The sequence below is a fragment of the Dysidea avara genome, chromosome 10 (assembly GCF_963678975.1).
Source record: "Dysidea avara chromosome 10, odDysAvar1.4, whole genome shotgun sequence".
NCBI classification, from domain to species: Eukaryota; Metazoa; Porifera; class Demospongiae; order Dictyoceratida; family Dysideidae; genus Dysidea; species Dysidea avara.
This window is the reverse complement of record NC_089281.1, coordinates 20,109,359-20,122,674: the sequence shown is the minus strand read 5'-3', so window position 1 is coordinate 20,122,674 and position 13,316 is coordinate 20,109,359. Positions and strand designations below refer to the sequence as shown.

The window sequence follows — 13,316 nt, the reverse complement described above, 5'->3', positions numbered from 1 at the left end:
TAGGTCAACATGCAGATGTCACATTAAGTCTTAATTACCTTGGCAATTTTTCTATTGTATCAAGAAACTTCAGCATTGTAAAATACAAACCTCACCACACAATAGTACTATATAAAACAGTATAGTCTGTGATGTGGAGTCCATTGTGGACTGATAAGTGTGTAACATGCATATCATCACAGTGTATTGAGTTAACATACTAATCTGCCAACATTTAAAATGTCAAAATTGATACTTGGGCGTGTAGCTAAACCATGTTTGTATACATGAGATAAGTATTTGATGTACATGTCTGATCTAAATTTGAGTCCAATTTGTGTGTTGTTAAGCACATTGCAGCTGTCTTGTAGTGCAATACATGAATGTGACTAGTTCCTACTAGTACACACAGTAGATCAAAGTCAACATTTCCTTGTGTCATGTAGTCAGTTCTTGGATGTATGTAATGACAAATCAGTATAATCACAGCTGTATATATATATTGTGTGTATCGGTCCATTAAAATAAAACAATAAAACTGAAGTGTTAGTTACAATACCTCAATTAAATGCACAATCATGCAGATTAGACTTAACAATACTACTGCATACACTTTTACAAGCATCAGACAGGTTCCATATTAGATGTGACATGCCTATAAGTTGCAATTAACATGCTCACCAAGCTCTTTGATCATAGAGAATAGCTATTATACAGTTAATATCACAATTACTGAAATATGACTATAGGTATAGTTTAGCTTCTTTGGAAAGTATCTATTCTGTCTATGTTTAGGTGTTTGAACTAAAATTCCAAAAATTCTACCTTGGCTCAAACAAAAACAGACCATAGCCCCTAATAGTGAATAACATTAGAGTCATTTATAGATTTGCGGTTTGTTTTGTCTCGTTATAGGGAGTTTTTAAAAATAGTTGTTCCAATACTGAATAAAGATGGGGTTAGAATAGGTAGTATTGGAACGCTATTTTTGCTGTGCTATGCAATCATTTAATAACAAGGACTAATAAGTTAACATCAATATGTGCATCATTTATAGTCATAATCCTTCTGATTTAATAACATATCTATACTGGTAAGTTCCTATCATGTGTTTATAAATATTTTTATGTCATAACCATTTATGCATTAATTAGTTAGCAATGTAATCCATTTGAAGAAAAATTTGTATCGCAGCACTGTAGTACTTGGAATTCTGGTCATGCATGGGTATGACAACAGTCAACACTAAGACAAAAATGTCATGAATTAAACCTTACAAAGGTGTTGAAACCTTGATGTATATGTTTCTCTTTTAGTGTTTGTAGTATTGGTCCAACTGCTGTACGATATGGTTTATATACAAGTTGCTGGTTTACAGCAGTCATATTGGTGTTATTCAGGAGTGCAGTAGCACTTCACAATCACTGCTGGTGTGAATTCCACTTAGCCCAGGGAAATTATACACCTGAAATGCAAAAGCAAGTCCTTGAGATATAAGATACTAGCTACTCATCAAAAGACCAAATGATTCATAGCTTCTAATTTTTTTATAATTAAAAGCTGATTTTAAGAAGTATAAAGATTTCTGTTGTAGCTATCTAGTTACACCATCAAAGGATTTTACAAGTTGCTGGGTAACAAGTAGCCTGTACAATCAGAGTAATAATATCATTTAACACATACCCAGTTGCTAGGATAGTCACTGACTATATAAAGAAGCAAGAAATTTTGCACAAGTACATAAATCTGAACTACAGTAGTTTGGTTTGCAAAGTGATTCAGCTAGCTAGTCATCTAATGAACATGTGCTGTTTGTAAGTGTGCAGATGCTAGTGTATTATATGTAGTTAGCTACAGTGTGACTGTATAATATATGATAACAGTTACTAATGCTATCTCTTATTTGTAGGAAAATGACAAATACATTATTAACAGGAATACTTGTCCTTGTGTACACCTTTAGTACAGCAGGTAAGTAAATGTACCAATATTAATGCATTATATACTTTGTATATGTTGGTATGTTACAATGTATAGCATACTGCATTCATTTATATTAAGTATATAATATAAGGGTGCCAGATTCTTCAGTCTGGTGACTTGTGATTGATGGATAAATACTCTTTCAGATGCTTGGGTGCCTACATGCATGGTGATATGTCTCAAAGAATCACTCATAGTCATAGTTAGAACTATCTATTTTACCATCGCAATCTAATAGTGCATCCTACGTACTACAAGCATTGCTGTTTGTGAGTCTTGCATGTCTTTCTCCTTTACACAATTGTAACGCAATTCTTCTATGTATATATAATTGCTCTTTACAGAAGCATTCGCCATATAGTTTATACCACTTACCTATGAATATAATAATATTATTGCATGGCTGCTCTTTACAGAAGCATTCACAAAACCACTTGTCAATCTGAGGTGTGAAAATGGTTCTGCAATGTCTGATCATCTTGTGAATGTAACATGGCAACCAACAAAAGATCAATCACCAGATGATATCGTCTTCCGCCTTCAAAATTGCCAAACTTCCATTAGTTGCTCCAATGGATACAGAAGAAATGTAGGTGCTAACCATGTGCAATGAATGTTATTGCATTGTAATTCTACAGAGTGGATGTCCATACTTCGCCAGTACTGGCTTAAATGGTGGATGGGAGTTTCTAGTTCCAGTCAGTGAGACGTCATGTTCTGTGACAGTTACTATTGTTGACTTTTATGATCCATTTTCAAGACCTCTGAGTGCTACAGAAAGTTGTACCTTTTCAGGTAAGCAATTGTGGTCTTTTTCACAGGTAACTATTAGAATATATAAAATTTCCTTAATACGAAGCTATTGCCTATAAATTACAAAAGTGCAATGACACTCAAAATTCCCAAGTTCTATGCCATGATAGGTTGCTTATATGCACAGTGTATTTGGCTCCAATACTCAGCAAATAAAGAATCAGTACAGAATCAGGTAGAGGGTATCAGTTTCAACCCCCAAAGCACAATGATGCATAGAACTAAAGTTACTTTCTACTGTAACATTGTTATACACCCCTGTAGCTATATGGGGAGGATATTCATTTTCCTGTGCAGATCATGCACACATACATAATGCATAGTATTGTAAGTCTCTTCTCAGTAGAACATACGTACTTAACTGGACCTTGTCTACATGGCCAAAATTTCTTACAATATGAACACACACACACACACATATATATGTGCACTGGTATTATATCTAAGAATCCCTATGATCATTTCTGTATATTATTCTTCTTTAGTTCCTGCTCCTAATATAAGTGCAGCAGTCCTTGATGATCAGATAGTGGGTAATCCACTGTCACTACAATGTAACACAACTACTGTGAGTGGCATACACAGTAAAGTGCAGATAGAGTGGATGATAAATGACACAAAGATTGTAAATGATGATGATAGGAGAACTGTGACCAACACTACTTATGACAATGGTTGCACTAGTACACTGCACTTTTCCTACCTTACTGAAGATGACAATGGCTTGTACACTTGTGTTGTAAAAATTCCAGGAACTAATCCAGTGACTGTATCACAATCAATAGAATTAAGAGACTTCAACAGTAAGTTAGACCATATTTTGATATGTGCGTATATTTTAACTGTATAGAGACCATGCCATTAGCTTGCAACATATATAATTTTTACTATCATACTTGTTATGAAACTGCAAACTTTGAAATGTATGTGTAGGGTAATTGCGATACATATTTTTGGATGTATTTTCCAAGAATAGTCCACACCAATTCTTACCATAGTTTCTTTTGTTTCAAACTTGTGAAACGTAACTGTGTTACTGTATATGTTTCAACTTGCTATTGTCTTCAGTTCCCAGGCTTACAGTACATGTGACAGCTAAAGATCGGTCAGTCAATGTACTTGAATGCAATGCAACTACTGTGAGAGGTGTCACTAGCAGTGCGACTTTTTTATGGAAAAGCAATGACAATGAAATTGATAGGGCTGATGTATCAGGAACTCCTGTGGGCAACTCAATGGTGTTCACACATATTCATGATACACTTGGGGAAGTACTTAATAGTACTAATACTAGTACTGTGTACAAGTGTTATGTTGAGATCAACACAAAGTCTAAAGTCAATGCTACTGGTGAAATAGCTATTGGTAAGTCTTTCGATAGATGCATTAAGTTTAAAGCTATAATACTGTATATTTACTGTATATCACTCACTATGGTTTATATGTACCGTTGCAAAACATTTTCAGATATGACGCCCACTGGAAGTCCCATCACATCATCCACCAATAGTCAACCAACAGATTCAACTACTATGGACAACAACACATCAACAAATGACAGTACAATAACCAGCAGTTCATCAGTGACATCACCATTTTGTACTACACCAGATGACAAAAAACCATTACCTGGTATGCATTTACTATCTTTTCAATACATCTGTTATTTTATATTTAAAAAGGAATATTCGATGACCCACCAATTGTAAATCTAACCTGTACACCACAGTATGTTAATGTGACATGGATCCCAATAGAATGCTATAGACCTACGGAAGTGATAAATCGTTTACAAAACTGTCATGCCTCCATTAAATTTGGCAATGGAAAATGGAAAAGAGTATGTAGCTACTAATAAAATGTATGACTTGTATTATTTCTATACTTCTACAGAGTGGGTGCCCATATTTCTCACCTACTGGTTTGAATGGTGGATGGCAGTGGAAATTAGAGCAATCTGTAGCTGAAACATCATGCACTGTGGAGGTTACATTTGTGGACTTCTATGACCCATTTTCATCCCCTCTCACACAAACAGTATCTTGCATGATTCCACGTAAGCATTCTATGTACATGTACATGTGTGTCTGTAGAGTGGAACCTGCATGTCTAATCAAGTCACTACATATTGAGGTCATCTGTTTAAATGGTATCCCAAATGTGTTATTTGTGTACAAAGTGACCTATCCATTTGCTTAATAAGGGGAATCTTTGGTTTGAAGGTGACCGGAATAGACAGACTTGACTATACATGGATACATTTATCCACTATACATACCATGCACATTCCAATTAAAGGAGAAATCTCTAGTAAAAATTGTTCAATTTAACTATGGATCATATAAATTACGCATGGGTGTTAAGTGATCTTTTATGACTCTCATTAAGTCCCAAGTACAACATGCAGAATGTACTCAATGCATTCACTGATTTAACCAACACAACTATCTACTTAAGGTTTACTGGTTACATAACAGATTTATTCATATTCCTTTTCATGTGAAGTTTCTAATTTGGTCAAGTGATAGATTTATGGACTAACTGACCAGTACAGCAGCCCTACCAGTTCAGTACACTTGTTTGCATGTATTCTGCGGACCGTGATCTAAACAACTTGTCAAGCTTTTCTGTAACTTATTAATAATAGCAAAGACTAGCTTTGTATATATTTACACTCAATCTGTGTAGTATTGGCTAAATTAGATGTTGCTAGGTTATAGAATCTACAATGACAGGTTGCATCAAATTTAACAAACCTACATTTGGAGAATTGACAATTATTATACATTCTTGTCTCCCTTTCATATGCAGCTATATTAGGATGTAAATAGAAATACATGTGGTTATTAATAATTAATACTGCTCACATTATTTTCTTCCAGGTAAGACTGCAGATATGAAAAGAAGTGTTCTGATAAAGAATATGCTAGTAAATTATTAAACACTTTGACTCTTCCAAATGTGTTGCACACAAATATCAAAAATGTTGTCATTATGATAATCAATTAATATACCACTTTTGATAATTAATGCATCGCTAGCTCACTTTCAGTCAGATGACTCAGATTGTGCTAAGTCATTTCTTGTTGTATTATAGACAATGGCAAATAACTTTATCATCTACTAAAGATGACATGACTTGTTCTCATATGGTAGGTTCTAAGATATATGGCATGTAAAAATCAACCAGCCATAACTCATAATCATTAGGAAAAGGTTTTAGCAAACCACGTTTACTAGAGCTATAGCTAATATCTTTCATATAAGTGTGCAACAGTGCAAGAAAATCATAAGTAGGGAGGAAACGCAAGCTTTTGTCCCCCATTATCAAACAGGATCTAGCTACAATGGCAGATCCAGGATGAGGAATTTGGGGCAAATGCCCCCCCCCCCCCCCCTTCCCCCAAAACCACTTTTTAGACTTTCGTGAATTTAAAAATGTTAAAATAATTGTATTTTGCACAGTTTCGCGAAAGTTTCATCCCTCAAAAATTTCCCACTATAAGGTACCATGACTCTCCGTGCTTCTTAACTAATGACCCTGATGGACACCTCCCTTGATCAGCTTTTGGATATGACCATTCCTTGCTTGTCTATATTTTAGTATATTATTATTATTATTATTTACTATTGAGCACCTTTATGGCTTCCCTAGCACATTCTCCATTGATTTCCTTTTCCGGGTTCTTTGAACATGATATGATTGGTAATTTTAATGGAACAATATTTAATATGAAATAGTAAACATATGATAATGTACACAAAAGCTATGATGCTACTGCGTGCCTCACTGTACAAGCTAGACAATAACATTCTCATGCAGCTCTTTCCCCGATGTAAGTATCAGGAATCTCAGTTTAAAATCTGGGCCGCTACCTTGGTTTATTCCTGGATCAGTGCCTGTATATGTGGCACGCCTAACACATTTAGAGTTGCTAAGTAATCAATTGTCCTTTGAATCCAAAAATTTAAAAAGATAAACAAATTCTGTTCTAATTGTCATGTTTATGTTAACGTTGCTAAGCATACACATTAAAGAAACATGTTATTGCTACAACAATGAAGAGTATAATATGATAGTCACAAATTGATCACAAGTTACTATAGTAGCAAATCTGCTAAATGTTTGGTCAAATTGTTGTAGCTACCTATTCTATTTTTAGGTCAACATGCAGATGTCACATTAAGTCTTAATTACCCTGGCAATTTTTCTATTGTATTAAAAAGTGCTAGCTATGTATTGTATCAAGAAACTTCAGCATTGTAAAATACAAACCTCACCACACAATAGTACTATATAAAACAGTATAGTCTGTGATGTGGAGTCCATTGTGGACTGATAAGTGTGTAACATGCATACCATCACAGTGTATTGAGTTAACATACTAATCTGCCAACGTTTAAAATGTCAAAATTGATACTATGGCGTGTAGCTAAACCATTTTTGTATACATGAGATAAGTATTTGATGTACATGTCTGATCTAAATTTGAGTCCAATTTGTGTGTTGTTAAGCACATTGCAGCTGTCTTGTGGTGCAATACATGAATGTGACTAGTTCCTACTAGTACACACAGTAGATCAAAGTCAACATTTCCTTGTATCATGTAGTCAGTTCTTGGATGTATGTAATGACAAATTAGTATAATCACAGCTGTATATAATATTGTGTGTATCGGTCCATTAAAATAAAACAATAAAACTGAAGTGTTAGTTACAATACCTCAATTAAATGCACAATCATGCAGATTGGACTTAACAACACTACTGCATACACTTTTACAAGCATCAGACAGGTTCCGTATTAGATGTGACATGCCTATAAGTTGCAATTAACATGCTCACCAAGCTCTTTGATCATAGAGGATAGCTATTATACAGTTGATATCACAAATACTGAAATATGACTATAGGTATAGTTTAGCTTCTTTGGAAAGTATCTATTCTGTCTATGTTTAGGTGTTTGAACTAAAATTCCAAAAATTCTACCTTGGCTCAAACAAAAACAGACCATAGCCCCGAATAGTGAGTAACATTAGAGTCATTTATAGATTTGTGGTTTGTTTTGTCTCGTTATAGGGAGTTTTTAAAATAGTTGTTCCAATACTGAATAAAGATGGGGTTAGAATTGGTAGTATTGGAACGCTATTTTTGCTGTACATGTGGTATGCAATCATTTAATAACAAGGACTGATAAGTTGACATCAATATGTGCATCATTTATAGTCATATCCTTCTGATTTAATAACATATCTGTACTGGTAGGTCCTATCATGTGTTTATAAATATTTTTGTCATAACCATTTATACATTAATTAGTTAGCTATGTAATCCATTTAAAGAAAACTTTGTATCTCAGCACTGTAGTACTTGGAATTCTGGTCATGCATGGGTATGACAACAGTCAACACTAAGACAAAAATGTCATGAATTAGACCTTACAAAGGTGTTGAAACCCTGATGTATATGTTTCTCTTTTAGTGTTTGTAGTATTGGTCCATCTGCTGTATACTATGGTTTATATACAAGTTGCTGGTTTACAGCAGTCATATTGGTATTATTCAGGAGTGCAGTAGCACTTCACAATCACTGCTGGTGTGAATTCCTCTTAGCCCAGGGAAATTATACACCTGAAATGCAAAAGCGAGTCCTTGAGGTATAAGATACTAGCTACTCATCAAAAGACCAAATGACTCATAGCTTCTAATTTATACAATTAAAAGCTGATCTTAACAAGTCTGTTGTAGCTATCTAGTTACACCATCCTGCTGTAGCTATCTAGCTACACCATAAAAGAATTTTACAAGTTGCTGGGTAACAAGTAGCCTGTACAACCAGAGTAATACCATTTAACATATACCCAGTTGGTAGGATAGTCACAGACTATATAAAGAAGCAAGAAATTTTGCACAAGTACATAAATCTGAACTACAGTAGTTTGGTTTGCAAAGTGATTCAGCTAGATACTCATCTAAAGAACACGTGCTGTTTATAAGTGTGCAGATGCTAGTGTATTATATGTAGTTAGCTACAGTGTGACTGTATAAGATATGATAACAGTTACTAATGCTATCTCTTATTTGTAGGAAAATGACAAATACATTATTAACAGGAATACTTGTCCTTGTGTACACCTTTAGTACAGCAGGTAAGTAAATGCAACAATAATAATACATTTATATACTTTGCATATGTCTGTATATTACAATGTATAGCATACTGCATCCATTTATGTTAAGTTATAACCTAAAGGTGCCAGATTCTTTAGTTTGGTGACTTGTGATTAATGGATATATACTCTTTCAGATGCTTAGGTGCCTACATGCATGCATGGTGATATGTCTCAAATAGTCACTCATAGTCATAGTTAGAAACTATCTATTTTACCGTCACAATCTAATAGTGCATCCTACGTACTACAAGCATTGCTGTTTGTGAGTCTACATGCATGTCTTCCTCCTTTACTCAATTGCAACACAATTCTTCTACGTATATATAATTGCTCTTTACAGAAGCATTCACCATATAGTATATACCATTTGCCTGTGAATATAATAATATTATTACATGGTTGCTCTTTACTGAAGCATTCACAAAACCACTTGTCAATCTGAAGTGTGAAAATGGTTCTGCAATGTCTGATAATCTTGTGAATGTAACATGGCAACCAACAAAAGATCAATCACCAGATGATATCATCTTCTGCCTTCAAAATTGCCTAGCTTCTATTAGTTGCTCCAATGGATACGGAAGAAATGTATGTGCTAACCATGTGCAATGAATGTTATTACATTGTAATTCTACAGAGTGCATGTCCATACTTCTCAAGTACTGGCTTAAATGGTGGATGGAAGTTTCTAGTTCCAGTCAGTGAGATGTCATGCTCTGTGACAGTTACTATTGTTGACTTTTATGATCCATTTTCAAGACCTCTGAGTGCTACAGAAAGTTGTACCTTTTCAAGTAAGCAATTGTGGTCTTTTTCACAGGTAACTATTTGAATATATCAAATTTCCTTAATACGAAGCTATTACCTATAAGCAAGAGTAAATAATGATAACCCATATCGCAGTTAGATACTCTCTCTTCCATTATTATAAGTTACATAAGTGCAATCACACTCAAAATTCCCAAGTCCTATGTCATGATAGGTTGCTTACATGCACAGTGTATTTGGCTCCAATACTCAGCAAATAAAGAATCAGTATACAGAATCAGGTAGAGGGTATCAGTTTTAATCCCCAAAGCACAATGATGCATACAACTAAAGTTACTTTCTACTGTAACATTATTATACACCCCTGTAGCTATATGGGGAGGATATTCAATTTCCTGTGCAGATCATGCACACATTCAAAATACATAGTATTGTAAATCTCTTCTTAACAGAACGCACTTTATTGGACCTTATTACATGACCAAAAGTTTTTTACAGTATGAACACACACACACACACACACACACACACACACACACACACACACACACACACACACACACACACACACACACACACACACACACACACACACACACATATATGTGCTGATCATCTCTGTATATTATTCTTCTTTAGTTCCTGCTCCTAATGTAAGTGCAGCAGTCCTTGATGATTGAATAGTGGGTAATCCACTGTCACTACAATGTAACACAACTACTGTGAGTGGCATACCCAGTAAAGTGCAGATATAGTGGATGATAAATGACACAACAATTGTGAATGATGATAGGAGAAATGTGACCAACACTGCTAATGACAATGGTTGCACTAGTACACTACACTTTTCCTACCTTACTGAAGATGACAATGGCTTGTACACTTGTGTTGTAAAAATTCCATAAACTAATTCAGAGACCGTATCACAATCAATAGAATTAAGAGACTTCAACAGTAAGTTAGGCCATATTTTGATATGTGCCTATATTTCAACTGTATAGAGATCATGCCATTAGTTTGCAACATATATAATTTTTACTATCATACTTGTCATGAAACTGCAAACTTTGAAATGTATATGTAGAGTAATTGTGATACATGTTTTTGGATGTATTTTCCAAGAATAGTTCACAACAATTCTTTCCATAGCTTCTTTGTGAAAGGTAGCTGTGTTACTGTATACGTTTCATCCTGATAAACAATGTGCTAGTGAATTATTAAACACTTTGACTCTTCCAAATGTGTTAAACACAAATATAAAATTAATGGAGTACAGTTTATAAATTTACTATAAAGGATTTTATTTATTTATTTATGTACTAGTTTGAGGATGTGTACATTGGCTACACATACATATTTTCGCAGTACAGTTTTATAGTACACAAATGTCGTTCCCAGCAATATAAGGCCTTTATCATCAACATTTGGGACCACCACACTATAAATTCAGACAGCAAATCATGGCAGGGAATGCTACTAGAGAATCTATTGTGACATGATTAAACATTTAAAAAATGATAACTTCATGTACTAGCTTATTGCTATGTAATCCACTAGGAAATGACACTGTGCAACATGCATTACATTTATCCTCTCCATCCACCTAAAATTCATGGAAAGTCAGTTTTTCTTTGCACAATCTATGATTGGAACCGCAATCTCCCTACTAGAAATATTGAATCATATTCCCTGGTCCTCTGTACAAATCAGCATAAGCTGCTGCCTGTGCAATACATTGTCAACATCAAGTGTAATATAATTACACACTTTAATTTTTCACTCAAGCTCACCAGATAACAAACTTGTCATTGGTGTGCCTCCTTAAAAAACTCTCCTGAGACATCTGACATACCTAAATTATATTTACAAAACCAAAAATATAGTAGTTAACAAACAATGGTCCGGACATTATTCACTGTTACTTTAATAACCATGAAGCTTATAACACTAATATAATAAAAGGCTGTGCTGGATGAAACTAACTTTTACATAATACGTTAGCAAGAGTCATATTAAGAGTTATTATGGACTCTTGACGTTAGTATGTATCTAAACCAAAACAGCCAAGCTGCAAAAAAAAAGAGTGCGGTCCCCAAAAAAGGCCAAGGTGAAAAAAGATGTGAAATCCAAGGTGGTGGCCAAGAAATGGCTGTGATGGTAGGTTAATGGCAAAAATTTTAAGTATGAAAATTCAGGTGAATTTGCAGAACCTCCTCAACTAGGATTCGGCACCAAATTCACCTGAATTGTCGTAATTAAAATTTTTGCCATTAACCTACCATCACAGCCATTTCTTGGCCGCCACTATGGATTTTACATCTTTTTTTACCTTGGCCTTTTTGGGGGCCACACTCTTTTTTTACAGCTTGGCTGTTTTGGTTTAGATATCACTTCTTTTTGTATTGCAAGCCACAAAACTGGCCATATGGGTTTTATGCTTCCTTTTAACTTGTTTTTTCTTTACTGCAGGAATTGTGGAACAAAGGAGTGTGTATAGCTTTTTGTCTGATGAAATATTTGTATATTTAACTACCCCGATGATTATCATATCAAGACACACGATAGTGTGTCGTGCGGCCCAAGAAGCCGGCGCGCAACCCCGTGAGTATATTGACAGGAAGAAAGAAAACGCAATTTTCGTACCTCCGTAGCTCTGTGCTGCCTTGATGAAACAAGACAAATTTTGCTGTGTACATTTCCTCCAACTTCAGTACTCCACATTCCAAATTTGAGCGAAATTGCTTCAGGCATTCCTGAGATATGCGACTTCAAAAATTGGCTTAGTTTCTTCGTTTTTTTTTTTTCTTCTTATTTTTCTTCCTCTTTTCGCACACTTACAAAAACTGCTATAAAACGCGAACGCGTTATCCGATTGCCTTGAAATTTGGCACACAGAAGGGGGGTATAAAGGCGCATCTCAGTCGGTACCAACTTTGGCTGGAATACCATAAACAGGCAAAGAGTTATGAGCGATTATGCACGAAAAATAACACCAATATGTTGTCACGCCTACAGGGTAAACCGCGTATGGGAAGAAGCTGAAAATCGGTGGGTGAATAGGTTAACTATTGAACCTCAAACCTTTTGTGGTTTGAAAGAAATCGAGCTAAATACCAGGAAGATACAACAACAAAACCAACAGTGTGTAACAATTACGCAATCGAGATTAGCTAATTTTTTATTTTTTTATTTTATTATTATTATTATTATTATGCTTGCCACGCCTACTAGATAAACCACTTGGGGTAATGCTTTGAAAATCGCTGTACAGATGGAGTTATCATCTTAGAAAGGCTCTTCAATGGTGTAGAAGAATCAGACTTAAAGCCACGGAGTTATAACACGAAATCCAACTTGGTGTAGCAAGTGCGAGATCGAGATACTCTAATAGAGCAGTCATCCTAATAGAGCAGTCACCCTGAACAGAATTCAAGAGATCAGTTAGAAATAAGTAACCTGTATAGAGATCAGCTACAAACAAATCACCCTGTAGAGAGTTCAGCTACAAACAATTCACCCTGTTCAGACATCAGTTAGAAGAAGTTTACTTGTAGAGAGTTCAGTTACAAACAAATCACCCTGTTGAAAGATCAGCTAGAAGATG

At 35.0% G+C, this 13,316-nt stretch overlaps 2 protein-coding genes across 2 annotated transcripts; both read left to right on the top strand.

Annotated features, from left to right (window-relative positions):
- The first annotated feature begins 1,733 nt into the window (after positions 1–1,733).
- On the top strand, positions 1,734–5,794 carry LOC136268902 (uncharacterized). The gene is made up of 10 exons (XM_066064368.1): positions 1,734–1,793; positions 1,889–1,950; positions 2,379–2,551; positions 2,601–2,757; positions 3,261–3,578; positions 3,844–4,140; positions 4,243–4,407; positions 4,458–4,615; positions 4,669–4,831; positions 5,658–5,794. The coding sequence occupies exons 1-10, from the start codon at positions 1,777–1,779 to the stop codon at positions 5,714–5,716; spliced, it is 1,569 nt and encodes a 522-aa protein (XP_065920440.1). The 5' UTR covers positions 1,734–1,776; the 3' UTR covers positions 5,717–5,794.
- A 2,944-nt stretch (positions 5,795–8,738) lies between these two features.
- On the top strand, positions 8,739–10,709 carry LOC136268940 (uncharacterized). The gene is made up of 4 exons (XM_066064416.1): positions 8,739–8,923; positions 9,363–9,532; positions 9,582–9,738; positions 10,352–10,709. Exons 1-4 carry the CDS (start codon positions 8,842–8,844, stop codon positions 10,390–10,392), a joined length of 450 nt encoding a protein of 149 aa, XP_065920488.1. The 5' UTR covers positions 8,739–8,841; the 3' UTR covers positions 10,393–10,709.
- Positions 10,710–13,316: the final 2,607 nt, after the last annotated feature.